This window comes from Emiliania huxleyi, assembly GCF_000372725.1.
Source record: "Emiliania huxleyi CCMP1516 unplaced genomic scaffold EMIHUscaffold_28, whole genome shotgun sequence".
NCBI lineage: Eukaryota > Haptophyta > Isochrysidales > Noelaerhabdaceae > Emiliania > Emiliania huxleyi.
The window spans coordinates 28,046-52,493 of NW_005199926.1; the positions used below are offsets into that span (position 1 = coordinate 28,046).

Below are 24,448 nucleotides of genomic sequence, written 5' to 3' on the forward strand. Positions count from 1 at the left end.
ACGATCACCTATCGCCGCGAGGCGGATGGCAACCTCGCCGATCACATCGTAGAGCATGCCGACTTAGCCAGCTTCGACTACGACAGGTTCGTGCCGATCATCTTCTCGGACACCTCTCATGGCGGGGAAAAGCCTCAGGCGGGATACGTGATTTTTGTGTGCAATGGGCCTGTCTCTGCACACGCTGGGCGCCTTAAGTCCACGCCCACCTCATCGTCCGAAGGCGAGTACGCCATTGCGACCAAGGCCACACAAGCGGCCATCGCGGTCTCGGACACCATCAAGTTCATGGCCGAGGACCTACCCGACTACAAGGGCAACAAGTCGGACCTCGGATGCACAATGCCGCTCTTCTGCGACAATAGGGCGGCCGTGCTCCTTAGCGAGGGCAACACCTCCTCGAAGCGTATGCGACACGTTGCAACGCAGATCGCCTTCCTACGCGAGCAGGTGAAAGACGCGAAGCGTGTCAAGCTCATCCACATCCGAACGCAAGGGCAGATAGCTGACCTCTTCACGAAGCCGCTGGCCGCGGCTGTCTTTCACCCTCTCCGCGCCTTTGTTGTGGCGTGACACCACAGAAGGCTACGACGCCCACCCACTACAGAGGTGGTGAGCAGACGGAGGTTGCGTCACCGTGCCGTAAGAGCGTGACGACCCCATGCAGGTTAGGGACGAGCTGTGTGGGTCCAGCGACTAGGATGCGATGCGCATCGGCTAGTCACTGAGGGGGTGATCTGCTCGTTCTCAGGGCAAGAATGTCCATGCACACCGCCGACGCATCCCACGCGCCTGTGAATAACGTCTGGGAACGCTCCAGAAGATTTTTATCTACCCTATGAACCGCCAACGGCGATTCGAACCCAGGTCCTCAGATTCGAACCCAGGTCCGCCGACCATAGGTCGAGCGGCTGACATCGAAGTGAGCCGCCGATCATATGTCGAGCGGCGGTCTTCGGTTCGAGCGGCCAATCCTGGGTTGGCGGCTGTGGGGAGTGAAAAATCGTGTGTCGGAGTGATGCCACAAGCGGACTGGCGTCGTGGAGGTGTAAAAACATTTTTGTGTGCGTATTTTATTAAACTTCTTTTCTGGGCTAACGAACCCCTGCCACATTGTGAAGTGGGCAGAAAGAAGGTGTGAACAGACAGGCGGATCGAGTGTGAAGAGACGCCATGTCATCGGACCCCAAACCCGTCGGCGGCCAGTGGCACAAGGCCGCGCGCGGGGAGTTGTCCCCCCCCAAGGGCGCGAGCGAGGAAACGCTCGTGCCTCAGCTGTTCACGGCATCAGTGCCGGACCCGCGTACCGTGCAGACACACACAAAGAAAGAAAGAAAACAGGCAACCCAAGGGAGGGATGGGAGGACGGTACGCCGCCACCACACAGGGATTTTAGGACACACACACACCCCAGAATTTGTGTCATGAATTCTTTGTTCACAGCGCAGCCGAGTTGTCCGGCGACGCTTGCTTGTGCTTGGTGCTCGACCGCCATTACAAATGCTGAGCAACGCCCAAGCCGCCGAGGATTCGCGCGCAGCGGAGGCGCGCGGCATGCACGCGTCTCGCTCTCGCTTTGAGTCACGCAACAGCTCTCAGTTGGCCGCGCGCTTGGCCTCGATGAAAGGCCCGCCGCTGTTCCAGCGCCCGGCTTCGGTGGCTGCGTGCGTCGTGCTGCTACTGATTGGGCTGCTACTGTTTGTCGGCGCCTTGGCGGCCGCCGCCGCACGTGGCCACGGACAATCCTCTGCAGCTCCAGGCGCGCCATCGCCATCCCTGCCACTTGCAACCAAACCGCTCGAGCTGCGGCCGCGCTTTCACTCCAGCACGGCTGGACGGGGGATCGACGTGAGGCACGGCAGCAGGCGCAGGAACCCAACGTCTCATGTTGGAGGTCCGGCGCCTACCGAAGCTCCGAAGGCCGAGGCCAAGGCTGGCCCGCTGATCCGCAGAATATAAGGCGAGACCGGCCCGCATAAGTGTGTTTCACGTGTCTCTCTGTCCCCTGTTCAAAATTAAAGACGGGTCCGCCTCCAGTGAGTGGGCAGTGGGCATGCCAATGCATGCCCACAGCCACGACAACCCCCTTCCCACATATGCGATATGGGCGCGCACCGAAAAAAAGGTAAAAGCGCTCCCCGAGAGCCCTGCCTAGACTCTACGTAGGCTAGAGACGGTAACTACTAGACGGTAACTACTAGCCTAGAGGGTGTGGATGCTGAGTTGACGGAAATCGGGGGACGCGACCCACTTCGCCACAGACGGTCCCGCGCCTCGCCGCTAAGACGGCCACACGACCGCAGCTCGTGTGCGTGTGGCCGTCTCTTTGTCCGGAGTGAAAAGTCCAACACGCTCGTCGGTGGCGGCTTCCCCCGACTGCGCCCCGCGCGCTCGGCGAACCTCGACAGCGCCTTTGGTGGCATGCAGCTCTTTGCGACAGAAGCCTGGAGAGCAGCTCCTCTCGGCTGCTCACACGCTCTGCACAGCGATAACAGCGATATGGGCTCGCCCTCACTCTGGCCCTCAGTCACTTGTGCTGCGGCTTGTGTGAGCGACACTGCTCGGCGATGCCGGCACACACTGTGTGAGACCCCGCGGGTGTGAGGTAAAACCACGCTACCAGCGCTTGGTCACATCGGCCCCGAGGTCAGATTCTTCTCTACTCTGTTGATGACAACACTTGTCTACTGGCTGGAGCCGAGCAGGAGGCCCAGCGCACAAACAACCCCTGGTCAACTAGAGCTGTTTAACATTAACTTTGGGCCTAACAGTTGCGCTAGTGTTGGCTGAAATCCTTAACGTTGTTCAAGTGTTCACCCCAGCCCATGCTGCTACTGTTTGTTACTGTTGTTACTGTTGTTCAGCGGCCAGCAAGCAGAAAATGCCAAAAAACCCGGGGGTAAAACCCGAAAATACCTGGGTTTTCCCGGGTATTTTCGGGTATTACCCGCACTGGACGCTGGAGGCCATCGTGGGTCACTGCCAGGCCTTCCTTATTGTTGTTCAGCCGGCCTAACGTTAGCTACTGTTGTTGGGGAGCCCCACTGCGGCACATCGGTCCCACCTAGGGGATACTGGGCTGGGTTTTTAGGCATTGTGGGGTTGGCACTCCCATCGACCCTCATGACCTCCTGCGGTCTCTGAGATGGACACCAGTGGGTGTGGGACCACAGCCAGGATACACTCGAAGGCTGGGTAAGCAGTAGAGGTCGATACTCGACGCGTCCCACATGATCTGTGTCGCTGTCGGCACGCTGTCGACAGGACGTCGAGCGACACCGGTGGCAGTGCCACCCAGGAGTGGTCGGGCGGTCTCCCGTCATGAGAGAGCCACCATGTGATCCGTATGATGATTCCTGACAACCGCCTCAGTCAACTTTTGTCACAGTTCCCGCTCTGAGAGGAGCTGAGGGTCAGCTCGACAGCTGGAGCTGTGTCGCCGGCGTGCGGCGGCCTGCCTCCGGAGGTGCCTCTGAGGTGGACATTTTTTGGTCACCGTGAGAGAACGCGTTCGAATTTTCACTCCGGAACTTCAACTCCGCACGCGCACCGGCCAGGGCTACAATAGTGCCAGTGAGGCGGAGGCGCGAGTCGGAAGGCCGCGACCGTGATTTGGTCCCTTCGTTTTCCTACAATCGCTGTGAACCCAGCCACGTATCTGTCTATGCGGTATGTTGAGAAGAGAGCGCTCTCCGGCCTCGCAGGGTGGCCACAACGGAACGGACGTTTACACGCACTGTGCCGGGCACTGTATTACACAGTGCGGTAACACGAGTAAAAACTTAGACCACGTCCTAAGCGAACTGCAGAGAGAGCGAGAGCACGCAATGGCGCCAACGCGCATCAGGATGGGTATCGCCGGTCGTGGCGCCGTCCTCAAACGCATGCCCGAGGAAGAGGCTGCACCCTGCGCAGTAGAGCTCCACCACACTGCAGCTGTAGTGATTGTACGCGCCTTGCGCCACCGCGATCGTGTGAAGGCTGCTGACCTCCAGTGGCGCGCGGAAAGAAGGCCATAAGCAGGGTCCAGTAAACTTGGATGTGTGAGCGTACAGCGCGTGCCCGCAGCGAGCGCAGCTGTAGAGGCCCGGATTGAAGCTGCGCGCGTACTCCTCACCGCTCACGAGGGACGAGATCTGCTCCATGCGCTGCTCAACCTCGGCGTTGATCGGGCAGCGGCTGAGTTCGAAGTAGCCGCTCCGGTCGGTCAGCGAGATCGCGGCCCGGAGAGAGTCTCGCTCTTCCTTCGGCAGCTTGGCGGGAAGCCGGCACGCCATCGCCTGCCACTCCTCTGCGATGGACGCCTTGGGCCCCACGGGCTGCGAAACAGCTCTGAGCAGGTTGGCTGCGCCCAGCTGCGCGCACGCGGCCAACACCACGCCGAGCCCCTCGCCCCGGAAGACATCTGGCTGGAAGGCCTCCACGTCCATGATACCGACCACTTCGCCGCGCCCGCCAAAGATCGGCACGCACGCCTCCGCGCGCACCTGCCCGTCACAGACATAGTACGGCGCATCGCCCGGAAGAGAGAGGACGTCGTGATAGACCACCGCCCGCCCGCTCATGGCCACGGTCGAGTTGTTTGAGCCCTCGGAAAAGGAAGCGGTCAAGGGAAAGTAGGGTCGCGAGGGCGCGCCGACGTAAGCCAGTTTAAGTAGATTGGCCGCACCGTCGTCCCCGCCGAACTCGCTCAAGCCACCGCCGCCGCCGGGCTCGACGACTTGATAAACACCGCACCACTGCGCTGAGGTCCGTTCGGCGACAGCGGCACAGATCGCGCGGAGTGAGCGCAAGCGCCTAAGCGTGTCCTGCTCGCTCGAGCCAGGCACTGCGGCCCGCGCCGCACCGAGGGCGTCAAAGGGTTCGAGTGCCAACTTGCGAGAGCAGGAACCGCCCGCTCGAGGCGGCACGGGGAACTTCCACGACCGCAACGAGTCGTCGTCGGCAACGGTGATGGGCAGCGAGTGGATGTCGAGCGCAGTCTCGTGCCCTGCCAGGCGCTTCGCCAGCTCGTTGCGATTTAGGAGTTCCATGCAATGCACTTCTTAGCCGTGCTGTATCGATGCACGCACAGCCGGACGCCCCGGGGCGCGCAAAGAAATTTCGCAGTTGATCTGTGAGGGTCCGCCCGCAGGCGCATTTTGTATACCGAGGCGGTGCCCGGTATCTAGAAAGATGGGATTTCGATTAAGTTTGGCTCCTACCCACACTCAGCCCTCCCACAGCGCCGGCCGCGCGCGCAAATCTGAAGGAGAAAATGCAGTGCCCCTGCATCGTCCATCGAAACGGTCACGATGCATGAGGACTGCAGCGCGAGGAGGGCATTTAGCCAACTGCTGTGGATTGCGGATACGGAGGAGCAGGACCCGAGAGGCCGAGCGGCTCGGACGCGGACTCTGAAAAACTGCTGAATGGCAATTGGGCGTTCTGGCTGTACATTATAATGTAACACGGTCTGGCCCTCGCCATTCTGATCATTCCTGGGACCCAGGTGGCCGGCCGGGTAAACGGGTATACCCGAGAAATGCCCGGGGTCGCCATGGGTTTGTGGACTGGACTTCAACGGCACCGGCACCGCTCACCCCCCAACTCATAAGGTTCACGAGTTGCTACTGTCAGAGTTGGTCTCCGCCACATCAGTAGCGCTACTGTCATCCGAGCTGTCCGTCCCCACGTCCGTCCCCAGGAACCCATACTGCTCCAGCGGCGACGGTCCCTCTGCGGCTGGCCGTGCCCCGTGCTCGACGAGGAGATTGTATACGACACGCACGCTCCTGATGCTCCGATCACGGTTACGACCGGCAGCTTTGAGCAACCAAAGGTTTCGGACGCAGAGCCAGGAGAGGATGCAGAAGCTCCCCACCTTCAGCTTCAGGTCCGCGCCCTCTGCAAGTGCGCGATGCCATTTTTGCACCCAGCTGGGTCGGCGCGTTTGAATCCGCTCCGCCATGAACCAGAGCGCCGCGGTCGGTCCGAGCTCACGCAGCAGCTTGTGACTCCACGCTCCATTGTAGCGGATCATCGTGCCGTCGACTTTCTCAGAGCCGAGCCAGACGTAATGGAACCGGGAGAGACGCACGGCGCCGCTACGAGATAGAAACACCAGATCCTTGGTAAGCTCATCGAGCTGCTGCAGATGCAGCCACCCTGCTGCGTCACCAGTTGGCATCCGAATCTCTAGCTGCTCCAGCAGCGGCCACAAAGGCAGAAGCATGAGCAGCCGACCAACGCTCCCAAAGCCGAAGCCGGACACCTCGACCGCCCTCAGCGCGGCAAGCCGAACTGCCCACGACTGCGGCGCCATCAGCGAGGCGTGGCACGATAGCACGCCTTCTGTGTCCCGACCGCCGCCATGCAGGACAAGCTCGCTCAACCCAGACAGGAGCGCGCGGTGGCGGGACGAGCATTCAAAGAAGGAGAGCGCGTCGCACAATCTTTTTTCGGCGGCCCAAAGATACTGGCCTACGAGGTGCAGCACCTCGTCTGGCAGCGCGTCGAAAGAGGTTGCGGTCTCAGCCAAGGGCTCCTCGGCGAGCATGCTCCCAGTGATCCAAGTGTCGCTTGCCACGGTTTCTCTCCAGCCAGAACAAGAAGAAAGCTGAATATGCAAACCGTTACGCAAAAGCATGCGCGACTTGCACTCTTTCGTGCCACTCGCTCGCCGGTGCGCGGGGCATGGCCTCCCGCGCGGCTCGCGCTCACTCGGCCTGCCTCCGCCTCACGGCTGGCTGAGCACGCCATGGGTCCGCCTGGTGCGGCGCTGCTTGCTCGCTGCGCTGCACAAAGCTGCGAGAAGCAGGGTGACCTCCTGAGCTTGAGCATTGCGCAGCGCGGCTGCTGGTGCTCGAGGGCGGCCGTGTGTGGTGGCGTGAGGGCCTGATTGGTGGTGACCTCGTGCTGCATCAGCGTGCGCAGCATGCTCCCTCACCCGGTGCTGAGACATGCTGGTGGGCGACTGGCGCCAGCTTCTCAGTGCTGTCCTTTGCGTTGTGCAGCATGTCGCAATACTCCTGACCGGCGCGGGGTGCGTCGTGCCGCGAGTGGAGCGAGAGGCTCGAGGTGCGCGGCTGTCGGTCAACCCTGCGGCGCATGCGCGCCGCCAAGGCTGCTCGACAGGCGACTGGCATTGTGGCGACGCGGTCGCCGTTACTCCAACTTGCTTTGCCGATCAAAAGCGCCCGTCCTTTGCTTTTTAGCCGCCGAAATTTAGCTTGCTGTTTTTCCTTTATAGGCGTCTGCAACTTCCAAGCTGCGTATTCTTGCATTATCGTGGAGTAGTACAGGTACTCCGTGGGGGCAGTGTGTATTCTCGTAACATGTGCGTATTCTCGTATCACTGGCTCCGAGTAGAAAAAGAAAGAAAACATCTTAGAGCGTGGTGTCCGTGTCCACTAGCTCCGAGTAGAGGGGGCGTTCTGCAGTTAAGGGGAAACCCGGTACACGGAGCCCTCTCGGAGAGTATTCTTTAGCTCCGAGTAGAGGGGGCGTTCCGCAGCTAGGGGGACCCACAGCGCGAGGGAAAAAATCCGCCGCTGGGGGAAACCCCGAGCGCAGAACTAACCCTCGGAGACCCGTGTTTACTTTACGGCCCTTGCCCTGCGAACGCGCACCCCCAGGGCTCTAGGGCTCTCTTGCCCGCAACCCGATGCCAATCATCCGGCCCGCTGGGTGCGCTTCTTAGCTCCCCGGCCCTGGATGTGCGGTTAATGACTGCACTCCAAGTGCTCCAAGTACGCCAGTAGAGCTCTATTGCAATATCGCGGTGAGTGTGCAACACCCTTCAAGAAAATACGTCCTGGCGCTGTGCGCTGGTTCACAGTGCGCCTAGATGCCTGGACTGTTGCCCCTGGCTGTTTTTTTGTGAGTTGTGTGTGACACGCTGGCGCGATAACTGGAGAATTTTACAGCAATCCTAGAAATTAAAATCGACCACACCCTCCCGGCGGCAACCGACCCGCCGAACAAAACTCTCTGCCGGGGCGCAGGGCGTGTGTCTATGTCGTTCCCTCAGACTTTAGAGTCATACGAGCCTCTGCGACCAGAACTCAATCACACATTGCCGCCCTCTGAGTTGACAACAGTCAACACGCTACACGGCCCCATCTAGGCGTGCATGCACCAGCTCGCTCTCCGGCTGCACCAAACCGCGATAAGGGCCACAGGTCCGCATGTCCAGAAGAGGAACTCCGTTCCTGCCCCCCCCCCCCCCCCCGCCCGCCCAGCCGCATCGGCACTCCTCTTACATGCTGCCTGGTGGCGCAGGGAGTGCGAGAAGCCGCCGGACAGAAAGTCGGCGGGAGGCGCTTCTAGCGCCTCGACCCACGGGTCTCCAGTGTTCCTTACCCAGAGCTGCGAGGGGGAGTACCTTGGTTTCGGCTGGTGGAAGAGGCTGACGACTGCCGCAACGATCCCAGCTATTGCGAGGCCAACGGCGAGGACGAGCATATAAGCTTGGGAAAGGCGAGAGTCAAGGAGCCGCCCGAAGTTGACATCCAGTACCCGAAGGCGTGAAGAACGAGGTAGATCTCGGCGGCGTCTGCGGTGATCTGGATGATCGCCGTCGGGCCACCTCGTAATCCCGGTCATTCTCTCCCAGGAAAGCGAACGCGTAAAACCCCATCATGAAGATGCCGCCGACCGCTCGGGTGTGAGGTCGGTTGGAAGCAAACAAGCTGGAGAGCTCGTCAACGGACCTCGCGGCTCCGGCCAATAAGACTCCCTTCTCGAGGTTGCGCATCAGGTCGTCGCTTACGTCCTCCGCCGCCTCTAGGTACGCCACCCACTCGTTCCTCGCGAATTCGCGCACCTCTGTCGACCAGTTGGCGTACTGCTCACGTGCAGCCGCCTGTTCTCCATCGGCGATGATGCCGTGGAGGATGTCGCTCAGAACGTTTTGCATGTACGGGCGGATGAAGCTGACGGCAAGCGTCGTGTTCATCGCGGATGGATTGTACCGCGCGTGTGCCAGCTCGCTATCCGCGTTGCCCAGCTGGTAGTGAAGCGCGGTCGCAAAGTCCGAGACGTGGACCTCGCAGGAATCTGGGAACTCGTCGCAAAATGGCGGTGGCGCTGGGGGTGGTGGCGGCTGCGGCGGCTGCCGCGGGCTCGGCTGGGGAACGACGCAGCACTCGTCCATCCCTATCGCGCCGTGACCATGGTGCTCGAAAGGGAGAGGGGCCAGCGCAACAAAGCGCTCTCCAAAGTCGTTCGTCCACAGGCAGATATCCTTCTCCACCTCAGCCGCGGTGAAGAAGTAGTTGTCTGGTGCCGCGCGGACCATCGCGCTGCAAAGCACTGCTCCGAGATTTCGAGACATCTGCGACCAGAGATGTGCCATCGGGCGCACTCGGTGCATGTGGCCAGGCACTCAGACGGGTCGGCACCGATTGGCGGCGCGCTCGGAGGGCTCGGAGGGAGTGGCGGGAGCGGTGGCATCCAGAAGTGCGCGTCCCCCTGATGGTGCTCACCGAGAGTCGCGTTCCGAATCTGGACCTTGACCGCGTCACTCCGCGCGTCTTCGCGCGGGCGGAGCGCATGCGCACCCAGGCCGCTCGCGCGCCGTCGCGCAGAGTCGCGCGTTGCTGACGCAAGAGGCCGTGGGCGAGCTGCTCCCACTTGATCGCAGGAGCAGCCGCAGGTGCCGCAGCCTTGTGCTGCAGGAAGTTCTCGAGCCGGCGCGCGCGGCTGGCCTTCGAGCCGGCGCGCGCGGCTGGCCTTGCCGCCGCGCGCACGCCGCTTTGGCGCCGCGGGAGCGATCTTGTTGCTCACCGTCAGCACGCCGCACGCCTCCTCAGAGGCCTTGCCCACCTCTCCAGATGTTCCGAGGACGCCACCCGGCATGGCCGGTCCTGTCGTGGCGTGGAGCCTTGATGACGCTGCGACCGCGTGCAAGCACGAGCCCAGGATCGTGCGTGAGCACGCTCGCAAGGCGGACGGTATGGCAAGGCCAGCTCCGTGGCCGTGGGCTCAGCGAAGAGTACAGCCACCCATTCAAGTCCAAAAAAGAACTCGGTGGGCAAAGCGAAAATCGTTCATGTTGGCCGCGTGGTGAAAATGGAGAGAGCGAAATGGTCCGCGCGACGCACGTTCGAGTCGGCTGGGCAGCTTGGGTCGACTGGAGTCAGCGGGTCGAAGGATTTGCAGCCCGACTCGTAGGTGCAGTAATAGTCGTCGAACATGTCGTCCGAGCGAAAGCTTTCCCCCATCGGCCGGTCGTCGTTGTCACGGTGACCGACTGCAGCGACGCTACTGGGATCCAGGTGGGAAAGTAGTCGTTCGAGAGTCTGCCTGAGAGCGCGAGCGGAGGTGAGGCTGAGGTCGCGACTGTAAGGGCGCGCAATGCAGCCCCCGGTAGAAACGGGTGCCCCACAACGCGTCCGGCATGACGAGCTGTCGACGGAGACTGGGGTCTCAACGCGGAGTCCTGAGTGAGGACCTTCATTGGTGCCGGGAGCGAGTGGGGTTTCAGCCGACGACGCCGACGAACGCTGTGAGAGAGAATCAGATACGAAAGGGAAAGTGTGCATGACAGCCGACAGCGCGGTACGCGCCGGGTAGGAATCGACGGCGAGCGCGAGCCACACGTTCCATGCCTTGACACACACTTGTTCCCCAATATAATGGTTAATGGTGCCCGCGCGCCGCCCATTTTTTCTCTGTTTCTAGAGGAGAAGAAAAAGAACGTGGGCGGCTACGGCCGCGGTGCATCGAAAGCAAAACGGTCGTGATGGCATGAGGAGCAGCGAGGGCCCAGGCAGGCAACTGCTGGAGCGAACATGCGATACGGAGGAGCAGGGGGAGCCGAGAGCAGGCAACGAGAGCCCGGCGAGCGACGTCCCCTCACTTGTAACTGCGTCGCACGTCACGCCCCGCCTCGCGCGACGGCTCTGGCCGAGCGTCCGTAAATGTCAGTGCAGGGGCTCCACTCGTCCTCGCCCCGCGCGATTTGCATGCCGCGAAGACCGTCGCGCTCGTAGCAGACGGACCGAGCAAAAGGTGTGAGCAGGTTGCCTACCACGGCGCTCGCCGCGGCGCAGACATGCACCTCCACGAGCTCAAGCCCGTGCGTGGTCCGACCCTCGACGTCCTCGACGAGGACCCGCCCTGCTGGCGGCAGGAGGGCCCGCGTGCGGAGAAGCTTCGTAAAGTGGCGTCTTGCCAAGGCGCGGACGTCGCGTGCGTCGGCCGTCGCTAGCAGCGTCGGCTCGTCCGGGGGCAGGAGCTGGGCGGCGCGGGCAAAGATGCGGCCGCCGTTGGCCTTCAGGTCCGCGTCGGACACGTGCAAGCAGTTGAACCCGCCCTTCGCGCGCAGGGCGGCCGTGACACGCGCGATGAGATTGGCGTACTCACTCGCCGGCCGCAGCGCTGCGCGGAACGCGCCGTCAAAGGCCGCTTGCTCCGTGGCGTCGCCCGCCTTTCGTACTCGATGGTAGAGACGGTCAAAGGAGAGGAAGCGCTCGTTCGACCACGGCTGCAGCCACTGGCGGAGGCGCTTGCCGCTCGCTCCCACGGAACCAGCAGCAAAGATGGCCGCGGTCTCATTGGACTGGGCCTTCGGGCTCTCAGCCAGCGAGATGTGGAAGCGACGCGGAGGCGGCAGCCGCCGGGCGAAGGCGGCCTCGCGGGGGCAGGAGAAGTGTGACTTGACGAGGCTAGGAACAGCAAAGTGTGGGATATCTGCGAGAGCTGAGACACCTCGCGGTGGTCGGGAAAGGCGGCGGCAAAAGCGGCATAGTCATAGAGGCCGGCGAGGGTGGTGGGGCGGGAGTGGCGCTCGCTGGCCCAGAACCGCGGCAAGACGAGCGTCCGCCGCAGGGAGCGCGCGAGCAGCAGCGCCGAGCGGAGCGCTCCTCGCTGGCGGTAAAGTGCGCTGTCCACCGAGCTGTTTGCCTCATAGCCGAGCCAGCGGCCCTTCTCATCGCTTGGCCCAGGATCGTGCCAGAGCCGTCGTTCTTTGAGCTGGTACCTGCACAGTTGCAACAGCGGGCGGTTGGTGCGGCTTCAGCCCTGGCCGTGGCGACGACCGAGGCGGAACCTACGTCCCAACACGAGGAGAGCTCGGACGGGACCGGCAACGCCATCGCCGGCACTGTATGGGTTGTGTAGCGCCGCAGCGTCTCGACGTTGTCGCACGGCGCGTCTCCGCCCCGCAGGTGCGGCCAGCTCGCCCGCAGCATCACCACCGCGGCAGGCGCGTCGCTGTCATTACGCCGCGCTCGCCACAGCAATGAGAGTGGCCGTCGGAACGCAAGAAAGCCGTTTGGAAAAAGAGCAGGCTCGAGGAGTCGCCACCGCACGCTGGTATCAGCTGACGGCGCTCGTGCCGCCATCGGTGCCGCCACGGTCGCCGCAGCGGTCGGTGGCTGCGGGAGCCCGAGCGCGGCCGCGAGGATGGCGAGCACCGACGGCGCACCGAACTTGCCACCGAGCTGCTGAGCCGCTGCCTCAACGATCCGCTTGTGCAAGTCGTCCACGAAGCGCAGTGCCGTCGGTCCAAAGTAGCCGATCCCAAGCGAGGCGCACGGCCACAACGACAAGTCGATGGAGCTATTCACCCGCATGCCACCTCCGCCGCACAAGCTGCGCCCGTCGGGCCACTCACTCAAGAGGAGTAGCTCGTACGGGCGGCTCAAGCGCGCATCTCCAATCGCGTGCGCCTCTGCCGGCCTCTGCTCCTCCGCGCGCTGCAGCGGGTCGAGCCGGCCTGCCAAGAGCTGATCGATGGACGGCCACGGGTTGCGCAGCGCCACCGCGTCGACGTCACACGCGAGAACTGCGAGTTGTGTACGAGAGAGGAGCAGCTGAATCGCTCTGAGGCGCTGGGCAGTGAGAGAAAGCCCCTCGGGAGAGGCTGCCGACGCGAGGATAGAGGAGGATCGGCGATTAGTAGCGCGCCCAACCACAACCTGCCCAACTGGGGGCTCGAAGGCGCACGCCTCACGAGCAACGACGTTCGTCGCCCGCTGAAGCTGCACGTAGACCGAAGCGTCGAGGGCGACGAGCAGCCATCCGGTCATGCCAAGATCGGTCAGCGAGGCTGCCCAGTTGAGAGCAAAGTCGAACATGTCCGAGGTGGCGAATCCGAGCAAAAGCCGCCCGCTGCTGGCGCGAGCCAGCGCGGAGCTGACGAGCGCTTCCTCAGCCGCATCCGCAGAGAGGGGTGGACCGGAGGGCCCAAGCGCCGCCGTTGCTACGGCTGTCTCTGCCGTGTCGCCCTCAGACGCGTCGCCCTTGCCGCCGTCCATGCCGGTGGCTGCGCGCCAGGCGACGCCAAAAGAGCTTGCCGCAGGCCGCGAGGCGTTGGTTGTGTGCAGCAGCACTGCGTCGGCGAAACGGCTCCGCCCGCCTCGCAAGCTCAGCCGCTCTGCGCCCACGTCGGCGATAGCTGCGGTGGCGACGAAGCGGCGCGAAAAGTCGCGCCGGCGCGCCTCGGCGTACCCTCGCCAGAGGAGAGAGAGCGCCTTTGAGAATGGCTCGCCTAGAGAGCCGAGGGCCACGAGTGCGAAGGGGAGAGATGGCCCTGAGGCACCACCAGGACGGGAGTGCCGGAGAGCGTGCTTGAGCGCCACTCAAGTACGTATGTGCGAAAGCTGTCGCTCTGCGCCGCGTATACGGCGGCCGGGCCCAGGTACCGCTCATCGCGAGCGGCGCTCCCAGCGGCGCAAGGGCCCCCTCTCGCGGGACTTGGTGACCAGCCACCGACTCGGTCGCAGTCCATCAGCAGAGGAGAGCCCACGACCCATGCCGCAGGGAGGAGCTCGGCCTCACACGAGAGCGCCTACGTGTAGGGCGACCGTCGACAGTTGGATCTTGAGGCCGACGTGGGCGCCGCAGCTGCGAGGAGGGGCCGGCAGCCAGCCCGGCCTCAGCGGTCGCGCCGCAGCCGGAAGCCACAAGAGGCGTGCCTGTGCTGTCTCAGGTGCGAGCACTTAGAGTCTGAGAAGCGCTGGGGAGCGCGAGAGGGGGTGGTGCAATGGGTCGTGTGGAAGGTGCGCCTGGCGGGTGGAGGCAAGCTCGACGGCCGCGATGAAGACGCCGTTGGAGAGCAGCTCATCGCCGGCGGCGCCCGCGCCATCCCACTCGAGGTAAGACGCCCATGCGGTGCCTGCCAGCCACACACGCGGCTCTTGCAGCCTCACGCCGCTCGAGCCGCTCCTCTCGTTGCCCTTGACGCTCGCTAGCCGGCGGAGCTCGACCCGGCCGAGCAGCTCGACCCTGCCAAGGCACCGCTCCAGCGAGACCGCCCGCTCCGCCAACACGCGCCCAAGCTGCGCCAAGGGCACTTCGCCGCCCGCCGGCCATGCGAACACGGCGCCAGCGAGGGTCGGCTCGGCTCGATTGTCTGAGCACGGTGGCACCGCGCGCCATCTTCCCAGCGTGGCGTCGATTGCAGCCTCGGCGGCCGCGCGCCCTCCGAGCAGTGGGACGACGACGACGAGCGGTGCGTCGCAGGTCGCAGTGGGCGGGCGGGTCGCGCGAGCCGTGTTCTGCGGCCGGCTGGGCAAGAGGCTGTAGAGCCAGCCGAGCTGTGCGGCGGCGAGGAGGAGGGCGGCAGTGGCGGGCAGCCCTCCCCCCCGTGCGCACATATTCGTGGCCCTCCAGCGCAGTGGGGGAGCGGGGCGCTGGATTGGCCTAGGGAGGAGGGCCGCACGCGAGGCCGGCCGTACACGCGCTGCTACTCGTGTCACGCGAACAACAGCCGCGCGGCCGCGACGGGCACTCCATACAAACAGAGAGAGTACAAACAAGCTCAGATGATTTCTCACAGCAGACAGGAAAGAATTTAAACAAAGGAACTCTCTCTCACAGCACACAGGCTCGACACAGGTGCGAACTGGCGCGTGCTAGTACTATCACCGGCACACAGGAAAGAACGAGAGGAGGAAGTGACAAGGGAGAGAACGACGAGAGTGGGACGACCGCGAGGTGGCATGAAGGTTGCAGCGAGAAGCGGCGAGAGACTGCGAAGAGAGATAGGAAGAGGCAGACTCCCTAGGGTGGGCGACGGCTAGCGCATCACACACCTCTCCTTAAAATCCCTGTGTGGTGGCGGCGTGCCGTCCTCCCATCCCTCCCTTGGGTTGCCTGTTTTCTTTCTTTCTTTTAGGAAAGAACGACGAGAGTGGGACGACCGCGAGGTGGCATGAAGGTTGCAGCGAGAATCGGCGAGACCGAGAGACTGCGAAGAGAGATAGGAAGAGGCGGATTGGCCTGTATATACTTTTCCGGAAAACAAAAAGGAAAACAGAGGGTCCCCAGCACTTTGCGTTTCCGGAAATTTCCAGGGGGTGTTTGGTGCTCCATTCTGGAAACTCGCGAGTTTCCCTGAGTCTGAGAGCTGGTCTGGGGCAAAATCTGACGCAAAATTGAGGAAATCGGCACGATACCCAGGCGGTCGCAGGGTATTTTCCAGGGATACCCGGGGTTTTCCAGGTATACCCGCAAAATACCCGGTATTTTGCCGATTTGGCTGATTTTGGGCCCAAACTAGCCTCAGACTCGGCTCAGAGCCCGGAAAATTTGATGGTTTCCCCGGGAAAATAGAGAGGAAAAGAGAGGGTGCTGTAGAGAAAAAAGGAAAGGAAAAGAGACGGGGTGCGAGAGGAAAAGTATATACAGCCTAAGAGGCGGACGCCCAAGGGTGGTCGACGGCTAGCGCACCACACCCCTCTCCTTAAAATCCCTGTGTGGTGGCGGCGTGCCGTCCTCCCATCCCTCCCTTGGGTGTCCCTTTTCTTTCTTTTTAGGCTCGACACAGGCGCGGACTGGCACGTGCTGGACCACTATGTCAAAACCCCACTGAGAAATTATAAATTTCTCTAGAGCTGGTGCCGCCACTAGATGAAATGCTCCACTGGGCCCCCGGAACACGCCTGCGCGGCGGGCGAGCAGTGAAGAGGCGCGGAAAGCTGATTTTTTTACTTTTGGACGCATTTCGGGCTCCGTACTGGTTGACGCAGAGCCGCACGCGTCGACCGGCGCCGTTCGCGACCACGAGGGCGGATGCTGGCCATCCCGGGCTCTGTGCACATCGGCAGCGCGCGTTCTACGCGCTCCGCTATCCAGATCTTGGCGAACCACCTCGAGAGCGCCGTGTTTATCTCGTGCAATCTCGAGCCATGGAGATTAGGCCGAGATCGCTTTGAGCTGCGGGAGATGTTTGGGAGATACAGCTACAGTCACACGGACCCGCGGGGCGTGCGCAGCTCGCGACGGAGATGTTTGTAGAGCCCGGGCTCGCTGCGAAGCGATGAGCGGCGCCCGAACGGCACCGAGCCGCGGGCCGCTCTCTGCAGCTCCGACGCGGCCGGGCGGCTGCCAGAGCCGCACGCGCCGACCGGCGCCGTTCGCGACCACGAGGGCGGATGCTGGCCATCCCGGGCTCTGTGCACATCGGCAGCGCGCGTTCTACGCGCTCCGCTATCCAGGTCTTGGCGCCCCACCTCGAGAGCGCCGTGTTTATCTCGTGCAATCTCGAGCCGTGGAGATTAGGCCGAGATCGCTTTGAGCTGCGGGAGATGTTTGGGAGATACAGCTACAGTCACACGGACCCGCGGGGCGTGCGCAGCTCGCGACGGAGATGTTTGTAGAGCCCGGGCTCGCTGCGAAGCGATGAGCGGCGCCCGAACGGCACCGGGCCGCGTGGTGTCGCTCTTTGTTGGCCCCCCGGGGCGAAACCGACCTCGCTCCTCTAAACGTTGATTTGAAGCCGCCATACACAGATGAGTCAATGGGCGAGCGAATGAAATCCAGGCAGCTACTTCGTGTGATAAGAGGCAACCGGATATGCAACGGTGGCATAAAGTGAATGATACACCGTCGCAGCCAGTGGCGATGCCGTCACGCGTTGACGGCTTGTATTGACGCGCGTCGCCAAATAAATATAGTTGAGCCACTCGCGTTGAAGAATGTATATGTCATCACACGGGTGGTGTGGAGCTCGCAGAGCCCCCGCAGAATAACAAACTCTACCAGCAAAACTCGCCGATTATCATGGTCATGCACCTGATGACGGCCGCCGGCGCCTCGGCGCCGGCCGACGCCGTGTTCAGGTTCACGGCCGGCGAGGCGATGCAGACCGACGCGAGGACGACGACGAGGACACCGACCGCTCCGAGGAGTATTCCGACGACGGGAGGTGTCCGACTTGTAGCTGGCCTCACCCATATCTTACCCCTTCTGCCCCCCCCTCCTCCGACCCCCCAGGCTAGATGGAGTAGTCACAGATAAGCCGGATGAAGATTCTGCCCCTCACAGCCCCTTACCCCTTCACCCTCGCCTCGCTGCTTGGTGTTTCTGAACACGTAGTCGTCCACGCTGTGGGGGTTCTTGTGTGATGTGTGCGGGTTGTGTCCCATGGGAGGGAGGGAGTGCTGGGGTGCAGGTTGCTCACCCAGACGGCACCGCCACCGGGCCGGTGCTTGCACTTTGAATGCCGTGGGGCTCCTGCCCGTGTCCGGGCGTGGAGATGCGAGGGTCGCCCCCCCTTGCCCCACCACCTTGTGTGTGTGGAGACGTTTACCTTACCTTACCTTCGCCGATTAATATATTCCTCGAGAACCAACGGCGGCGGTTTCGACCCCTGCAGGGCGCCCACAATGTCACACGAGGTCTATGGCGCCAGTCTCGTAGCTACGATAGCCTCCCATGTGCAGGGCACATGGATCGTAAGGATTAGACGTGCTCAGAGCCTGGAGTCGGGCCTCCATTCGACGGAGGCATGGCGCCCGGCAACGTGCAGCTGCAGGCCAGAGGGCGTGAGGTGAGGCCGAATCCGCAGTCGCACGAGCACCGCTGCCCCCAGCGATGATCATGCATGGAGTGGCACGGCGGATAGGCCCGCCTGCGAGCGTGGGAGACAGTCGCAGGGCGTGAGGTCTCAATGTATCGCAGGCTAGGACCGGATACGGCGGCGCGGGAGAGGGAGGGAAGCGTGAGCGGCGGGCGATGAGAGTGATGTCTCGATCTCGCTAAAAATGGCCTGGTCCTCTCCCGGGGGACCGGGCGAGCACGTACCTCGCGTCCGAGCGCGAGTCGACAAGTGGTCGCCGAGAGATCGCCGAACAACGGTTCGTGGTGCGCACGCACTGCACAGCTGCGGGTTATAACTCGACTGCCGATCGCGCGTGCGGGATATGAGTGCAGCTCGCTGGCGCCAGTGCACGGTGGCAGGGACTGGAGGCTCGGCCGAAGGGGAAGAGCAGTCCTCAATCGTCACGTAGAGGTCGCTGGGCTGGATCCATCGAACTGCCACACACCTGGAGCGGAGGCACATCAGGTCTTGCGGCACGCTCTCCGACAGATGCATGCCTTTTGAGCAATTCCACGCGCCTCCACCGTCGCGTAGTACGCCAGCGGCACGCCGGTACGCCTACGAGTCGTGCATGCTCGGCAGCAATCGGCGTTGAGACTGCCTAGCGCTCACATCGAGAGCGCCGAGTTGCGTTGTCGTGAGGTAACCGGCTCGAGGATGGGGTCCGAGCGGCGCCTGAGCGCGTGGGAATGCTTAGTGGGCTTGGAATGAGACGCCTGGCGTGCATCGGGCTCGGACGGTGTCTGTAGAGAGCTCACCGCTCGACGCGCAAGCCAGGTGCTTCGGGCGCCCGCCAATCAGTCTCACGGGCGAGAGAGCGGAACGCGAATCGCCGAACAGCAATACACGTGGCCGCACTACTGTAGAGGCACGAACAGGTATGCAGATCGCGGCGCGCCGACAACTGGCACGGCGTCAGAGCCAATATTGACCAAGGGCTCTGCTGGCCTGCCCGACTTCTCGCCGAGACCTTCAACTCACCACGGCTGGCCATCGCGTGAACAGGCTCTGGCCTCTCGTTTTAACACAGCCCGTAAGGTGCCCCGCCGGGGTGCCGGTTCGTTTTCCGCCCACGAACATGACCTCGGAGAACGCATTAGCCGCCCCGGCGCTGACTCGATTCCGGCCGTATCGGCCATTTCGCTGGGGCGGCTTATGCGTTTCGCGACATAATCGCAAAAACTCGAGCCAGAGCTATGGGCGCCGAGTTCGCCACCCAATTTGTGTTAAAACGGAAGCAGGGCTTTTGGTTCGTTAACTGTAGACCACACGGACGCGCGGCCGGCGGCTGAGAATTCCACTCATCCCCTCTTCCTGGTCACTGACGGGAGCACTGGTCGGCGTGTAGACCCCAAGATGGCGCTGTTCGCGCCTCCCGTCCACCACTACCGATCAGGTGGCCGGCCTGGGTGCCCCCCAGGCGGGCGGGAAAGGGCGCAAAGCTCCGTTTCATTGCCTACCCCTGTAGTTTTGACATAGTGCTGGACACATCCCCCTTTTTCTTTTTCCGGCCACGACGACGCGCACCGGATTTTCAAAAAAGAACAGGACACAGTCTTAATGCTGTCTTTGCATCATCCTGCCTTCGGGCATTTTGGCCCAGAGTGCGCGTGGGGGGGCGAGAGCGGTGACACACCGGCCCGCGCGGCCCGGTGACCGCGGTGACCGGTGTGTGCTGTGTCTGTGAGCGCATGCCTGCGAGCGTGAGATACATTACAATCGCGGTTGTATGTTCTTCACCCCTCTGCCAACCCTCCGGCGGCTCTACCATCTCACTATCCGGTAGTCCTTCCACAGCTTGCCGCGCTGGCGCCACCCCGTGGGGTCGTTGATGTGCGAGAAGACGGGGTCGAGCACGCGCGCCGCGCCGTCCACCTCGTCGAGCGGCGGCGCCACCTGCGTCTCGTGGATGGAAGCGAGCACGCCGACACCGCCCGGCGCCATGTCCGTCACCCAGCCGGTGTCGACCGAGTTGATGAGCACGCGCGCCTGCGCCAAGTCGATGGCGGCCGTGCAGGTCAGCATGTTGAGCGCCGCCTTGGCCATGTTGGTGTGCGGGTGCGACGACTGCTTCTTTGTCACTGAGAATTTGCCCTCGAGCGCGTTCACGTTGACGATGTGCCCCCACCCCGAGGCGGCGTCGGGCGGAGCGAGCAGCCCGCGCAGCCGCGAGCAGAGGATGAAGGGCGCGACGGCATTTGCGGCGACCGTGTGCAGCATCTCCGACGTCCCGATCTGGCCGAGCTTGCGCGACCACGAGTTGATGGGGGAGAGGTCGAGCGGCTGCATCGACTCGTCCAGCCGGTCGGGCGGGAAGTGCTGCCCCAAGCCGCCGCCACTCGCGTGCACGCTCCCGACAGACGCCAGCCGGCTCGACGCGAGCTGTCTGGCGCGCCCGCCGTCCCTGCCCGCGCTCACCAACCCGCACCCCTCGCCGAGTGGACCCTCCTGGTCGGGGGCATTGCCTCCCTCGGCGGCGGCATCGCGGCCCTCCCCGCGCGCCTCTGCCGAAGAAGCCGCCGTCAGCAGCTTGCCCGGCGCGGAGGAGGCGGACTCTAGCAGCAGCTGGCGCGAGGCGGGCGGCAAGTCCCGCGCCGCGCCTTCCTCGAGACGGTCCATCGCCTCGAACCACTCGGGCGCGCGCGTTAGCGTCTGCGCCGCGTTGTTGATCAACACGTCGATCCGCTCGAAGCGGGCGTGCAGCGCGTCGCAGAAGCGCTCCGTCACGCCGAGGTCGCACAAGTCGAGCGGCCCGACCACCTCGAGCCGCCCCCTCCACTCCTCAAAGTCGGGCTCGCGACCGTACCGCGCCGCCGCGTCCGCCGGGTATCGCGTGGTCGTGAGCACGTGGCAGCCGCACCGCAGGAGCTTGAGGACGATGTGGAAGCCTACGTCGGAACGCCACTGGGCTGAGGGGACTGGGCCCCGCCCGCCAGGGAGCGGCGCCGCACTGCGCACCGATCCGCACGCGGCCTCCGGTCACCACCGCCACCTTCCCGCTCATCGGCGCAAGCGCGTTCCGCTTTGCAAAGTTGAGGTCCCCGCACCCGACGCAGAGCTGGTGGTAAAAGTGGTGGCCTCCGGCGAGCGCGCTCCCGCAGATGTTGCAGCTCTGCTGGAAGGAGCCGGGAGGGAGCGAGGCGGCGCGGCGCACAGCGTCGATGTCGACTTGCGGCGCGGGAGCAGCCGCAGCCGCAGGCAACGGCGCACGGGCGGCCACGGGCGCGTCGGAGGGTGCGGTTGCGGGTGGCGCCGCTGGCAGCGCGGCGGGAGTGCTCCCTGGCGTATCGAGCAGCGCTGTCGCCGGCTCACCTGCCTGAATGGCCATCCACGACTGGGATCGCTGCGTGTTGATGCCGGCAAATTTGGCCTTTCGCACGTGCCCCTCGTGGACGTCGTTGATCTTCTTGCTAAGCTTCTCGAGCTTCCGCAGCAGCTCCTTGTACTCGGACTGGCTCTTGAGGTGCTCGAGCACGTCGTCGGTCCCAAACGCCTCGCGCAGCACATGCGACCGGAACAGAACGGAACCCACCGCCAGCAGCTCCGCGTGCGGGGCCTCAGCCAGACTCTCTGAAGTCAGCGTGCGCAGGTAGGCGAGGCACTGTTCCATGCAGTCCACGCGCCGATCGTGCGCCAGAAAAAGAAATTCCCGGGCGAATTAGGTGCCCGGTAGGCTTGGCTGCAAAGGGGATTTTCGCGTTTTGTTTTTTATTCAGGGTTTTGCAACTGATTCCGTTTGCAACAAACGGAATCAAGAAAGAAAACATCCAAAAGCAGGCGGCGTCTCATGCTCGACCAGGATCGCCGTCCCGGTGCGAGAATGCAGCCGGGCTTGCCGTCGTCCAGCTCTTTTTGCTTCGGCTCGTCGTCAGCGACGCGCCAGTCCTGGCGCAGCCGCCCCGCCGTGCGGTCCACGGCCTTGCAGCCCGTCGACGCGCCCGACGACGTGACCGCGGCCGAGATGGAGGCCTTCATGGACCACATCCAGCCGAGCTTGTACCAGCCGCCCGACGACAGCGACATCGCCCATGAGTTCACGGCGTGGCTGGCGGCGCGCCGCGAGACGTTGCGGACCGCCGCCGGTGCAGGCCGCCCTCGCGACTCGCAGGCCGACGTCGCCGCACCCGACGCCGCCGGCGGCGAGGAGTCGCCCGACAACGAGACGGGGCGCGCGACTCCGCCCGCACCTGCGCCGGCGGCGGCGTCCGGCCGCCGGCGCCGGCGCAAGCCGCTCGCCGGCGGCGGCGGCGAGAAGGAGAACGCGGACGTCGAGATGGACGCGCTCATGGTCGAGCGGCCCCGGCCTGCGCAGACGGAGCAGCGCTGGCGCGCCGTCCTTGCCGCGCGCCACGAGGATTACGACCGGGAGCTCGAGAAGGACAACCCGGAGCGGCCGTGGCACAGGGTGCCACACTTCCAGGGCGACATCAAGGCGGAGTGCGAGCTGTGGGCGAGGGTGGTGCGCGCGCTCGGCGAGGCATACGCGCGTCACCACTGGGTCATCGACCGCGTCGAGTTTGACCCCGACCCCAAGAACCGCTCGCGAGCCGAAGCCACGCGACGCAGGCGTCACAAGAGGCTGCGGGAGGCGGCGAAGCGGGCGGAGGAAAAGGCCGCGGCTGCCGCCGCCGCCACCGCGACGCCGTCGCCCGCCGCCGCCGCGGCGGCGGCGGCGGAGGCCTCGGAGGGCGCGGCGGCGGAGGAGGAGCTGAATGCGGTGCGGCGAGCGCAGGCAGGAAAGACCGCTGCACGGCTGTTCGACGACCTGGAGGACGGCGAGGAGGAGGGGGAGGGGGAGGCGGCTCGCGAGGCGTCGGAGCGCACGCTATCCATCGCCACTGATGCCTTGCTGGGCGTTCTCGACGCGGCCGACGGAGGCACCGTCGAGACGAAGGACGCGTACCAGACGGCGGACAAGCCGCTGGGCGAGGGGGAGGCAACGGAGGCGGTCGAGAAGGACAACATCACCATCGCCTTCAACAGGAGCATCGTCCGCGAGGTGCGGCGGCTCCTGCAGACGTACGGCGGCGATCACAGGCCGCCGAGCATGGGCGCTGAGATGCACTACGAACTCGCTGCGATGGAGGGCCCGTACGCTGACCCGAACGCCTTCTCGTGCGACCCGGACTCGCTGTCCACGCAACAGCTCGACGCGCGTTTGCTACTGTGGTACCGGCAGTGCCTCCCCAAGCCGCCGCAATGGCGCGCCGACCCAAAGCTCAAGCAGCAGCCCTGGCGCGGCGCCGATGGGCAGGAGCTGCTGCTGCCGCAGTGCTGGCCGTCGCATTGGCTGACGCGCGCGCGGCTGCTCGGCGCGCGGCGCGGCGTCGCGCTGACGCTGCGCGAGGCGGACGCAGAGGCGCACGGCGAGGCGCCGCACGCGCCGCAGCTCGTCGCGGACGCAAAGTTCGCGTTCGAGGTGGCGCTGCGCGAGCAGCAGCCCGCAGGCGCTCTCTATGAGAGCTACCGCCGCCTAGCGGCGGCTCTCGCGCACTCGCGGCGCACTCGCGCGGGGCTCGCGCTCCGCCACCTGGCCCTTTGCCCGGCGTGCAGCGACGCCCTCTGCTTCCCGGCGCAGCACCTCCCGGCCGTGACGCGCTACACGCTGCCGCCCGTGGTGCAGCGCGCCGGCTGCAGCGATTGCGACTACTTGGCGATGCGGCGCATGCTCGCCGCCCGCACGTCGTCGTACAACGAGTGCACCGCGAAGGACGCGGCGGAGTGGCTGCGCGGGCTCGAGCAGGCTGACGCCGTCAAGCACGCGTGGGGCGTCGTCGTCGTCGACGCCATCAACCGCCCGCCCCACGCGGCGACGCGGCTCGCCATCATGGAGGGCACGTTCGACCACGACTCCTTTGCCGCGTTCCTGCGGGCGACGCCCGGCGTGGCCGTGCCCTATTGTGGGGCGCATGGGCCGCCGCGGTCCGCGGCGGACGATGCGCCGATGCCGGGCGCGCCACCGGGCGCGCCGATGCCGGGCGCGCCGATGACGGACGCGCCAATCCCGGGCGAGCCGCCGGCCCCGGCGGCGGCGGAGGATGCGCCGATGCCGGGCGGCGGGCAGGACGCGCACCGTAACGGCTGCGCGTGCCCCGGGGGCTGCCCGGGCGTCCCCTCGTTCCTCCCGTTGAATCCGTGCTGCGAGTGCGAGTAGTGAGTCTCCGTCGTCGCTTCCCACACTGCGCGGCGTGTGGGTGGGGGTCTCTGTTGATCACTGTACTGTACTCTCGCTCTCTCTCTCGCTCGCTCGCTCTCTCGCTCGCTCGCTCGCTCTCTCTCTCTCTCTCTGTGTGTGTGTGTGAGTGTGTGTGTGTGTGTGTGTGTGTGTGTGTGAGTGTGAGTGCGTGTCTCTCGCTGAGCTAATTCCTCTGACTCCCGCGCCCGATCCTTGGACCTTGTGGTTGCTGCGAAGTGCGCGAGGAGAGTGAGAGTCTCGTCGTCGTGTCGGGCGTAGCTGCTTTTTGGAAACATGTTTCTACTCGTTGGACCGGAGATGGGGGGGCAGGTGCACACCCCCTGCGCTGCTCAATCTCTGAGATGTTACTCCAGACACCGTACCGCCGTGTCTGTATCTCTCGATGGTCGTTCTCCCAAACATCTCCCGCAGCTCAAAGCGATCTCCCCCTAATCTCCACG

General features: G+C 64.2%; 5 protein-coding genes across 5 annotated transcripts; 2 read left to right on the forward strand and 3 right to left on the reverse strand.

The window, feature by feature from the left end:
• The first annotated feature begins 1,575 nt into the window (after positions 1-1,575).
• EMIHUDRAFT_354510 (hypothetical protein) lies at positions 1,576-2,035 on the forward strand. The gene has a single exon (XM_005776264.1). It carries the CDS (start codon positions 1,621-1,623, stop codon positions 1,957-1,959), a length of 339 nt encoding a protein of 112 aa, XP_005776321.1. The 5' UTR covers positions 1,576-1,620; the 3' UTR covers positions 1,960-2,035.
• A 1,759-nt stretch (positions 2,036-3,794) lies between these two features.
• On the reverse strand, positions 3,795-4,145 carry EMIHUDRAFT_65049 (putative peptide methionine-R-sulfoxide reductase; the record flags this gene model as incomplete). The annotated part of the gene is made up of 1 exon (XM_005776265.1): positions 3,795-4,145. One exon carries the CDS (start codon positions 4,143-4,145, stop codon positions 3,795-3,797), a length of 351 nt encoding a protein of 116 aa, XP_005776322.1.
• A 13,371-nt stretch (positions 4,146-17,516) lies between these two features.
• EMIHUDRAFT_450606 (hypothetical protein) lies at positions 17,517-18,274 on the reverse strand. The gene is made up of 3 exons (XM_005776266.1): positions 18,258-18,274; positions 17,567-17,842; positions 17,517-17,543 (listed from the first exon to the last, which is right to left on the reverse strand). Exon 2 carries the CDS (start codon positions 17,811-17,813, stop codon positions 17,601-17,603), a length of 213 nt encoding a protein of 70 aa, XP_005776323.1. The 5' UTR covers positions 17,814-17,842; positions 18,258-18,274; the 3' UTR covers positions 17,517-17,543; positions 17,567-17,600.
• Positions 18,275-19,576: 1,302 nt separating this feature from the next.
• EMIHUDRAFT_64965 (hypothetical protein) lies at positions 19,577-21,140 on the reverse strand (the record flags this gene model as incomplete). Its single annotated transcript, XM_005776267.1, has 3 exons — positions 19,577-20,131; positions 20,231-20,700; positions 20,771-21,140. 3 exons carry the CDS (start codon positions 21,138-21,140, stop codon positions 19,577-19,579), a joined length of 1,395 nt encoding a protein of 464 aa, XP_005776324.1.
• Positions 21,141-21,602: 462 nt separating this feature from the next.
• On the forward strand, positions 21,603-22,743 carry EMIHUDRAFT_354511 (hypothetical protein). Its single transcript, XM_005776268.1, has 2 exons — positions 21,603-22,337; positions 22,379-22,743. Exons 1-2 carry the CDS (start codon positions 21,633-21,635, stop codon positions 22,652-22,654), a joined length of 981 nt encoding a protein of 326 aa, XP_005776325.1. The 5' UTR covers positions 21,603-21,632; the 3' UTR covers positions 22,655-22,743.
• Positions 22,744-24,448: the final 1,705 nt, after the last annotated feature.

Coding starts and splice junctions, on each gene's coding strand:
- EMIHUDRAFT_354510 (XM_005776264.1), top strand. CDS start 1,621: ATGAAAGGCCCGCCGCTGTTCCAGCGCCCGGCTTCGGTGGCTGCGTGC.
- EMIHUDRAFT_450606 (XM_005776266.1), bottom strand. CDS start 17,813: ATGATCATCGCTGGGGGCAGCGGTGCTCGTGCGACTGCGGATTCGGCC.
- EMIHUDRAFT_354511 (XM_005776268.1), top strand. CDS start 21,633: ATGCAGCCGGGCTTGCCGTCGTCCAGCTCTTTTTGCTTCGGCTCGTCG. Junction 22,338..22,378: donor ACCGCGTCGAGTTTGACCCC/GACCCCAAGAAC, acceptor CACGCGACGCAG/GCGTCACAAGAGGCTGCGGG.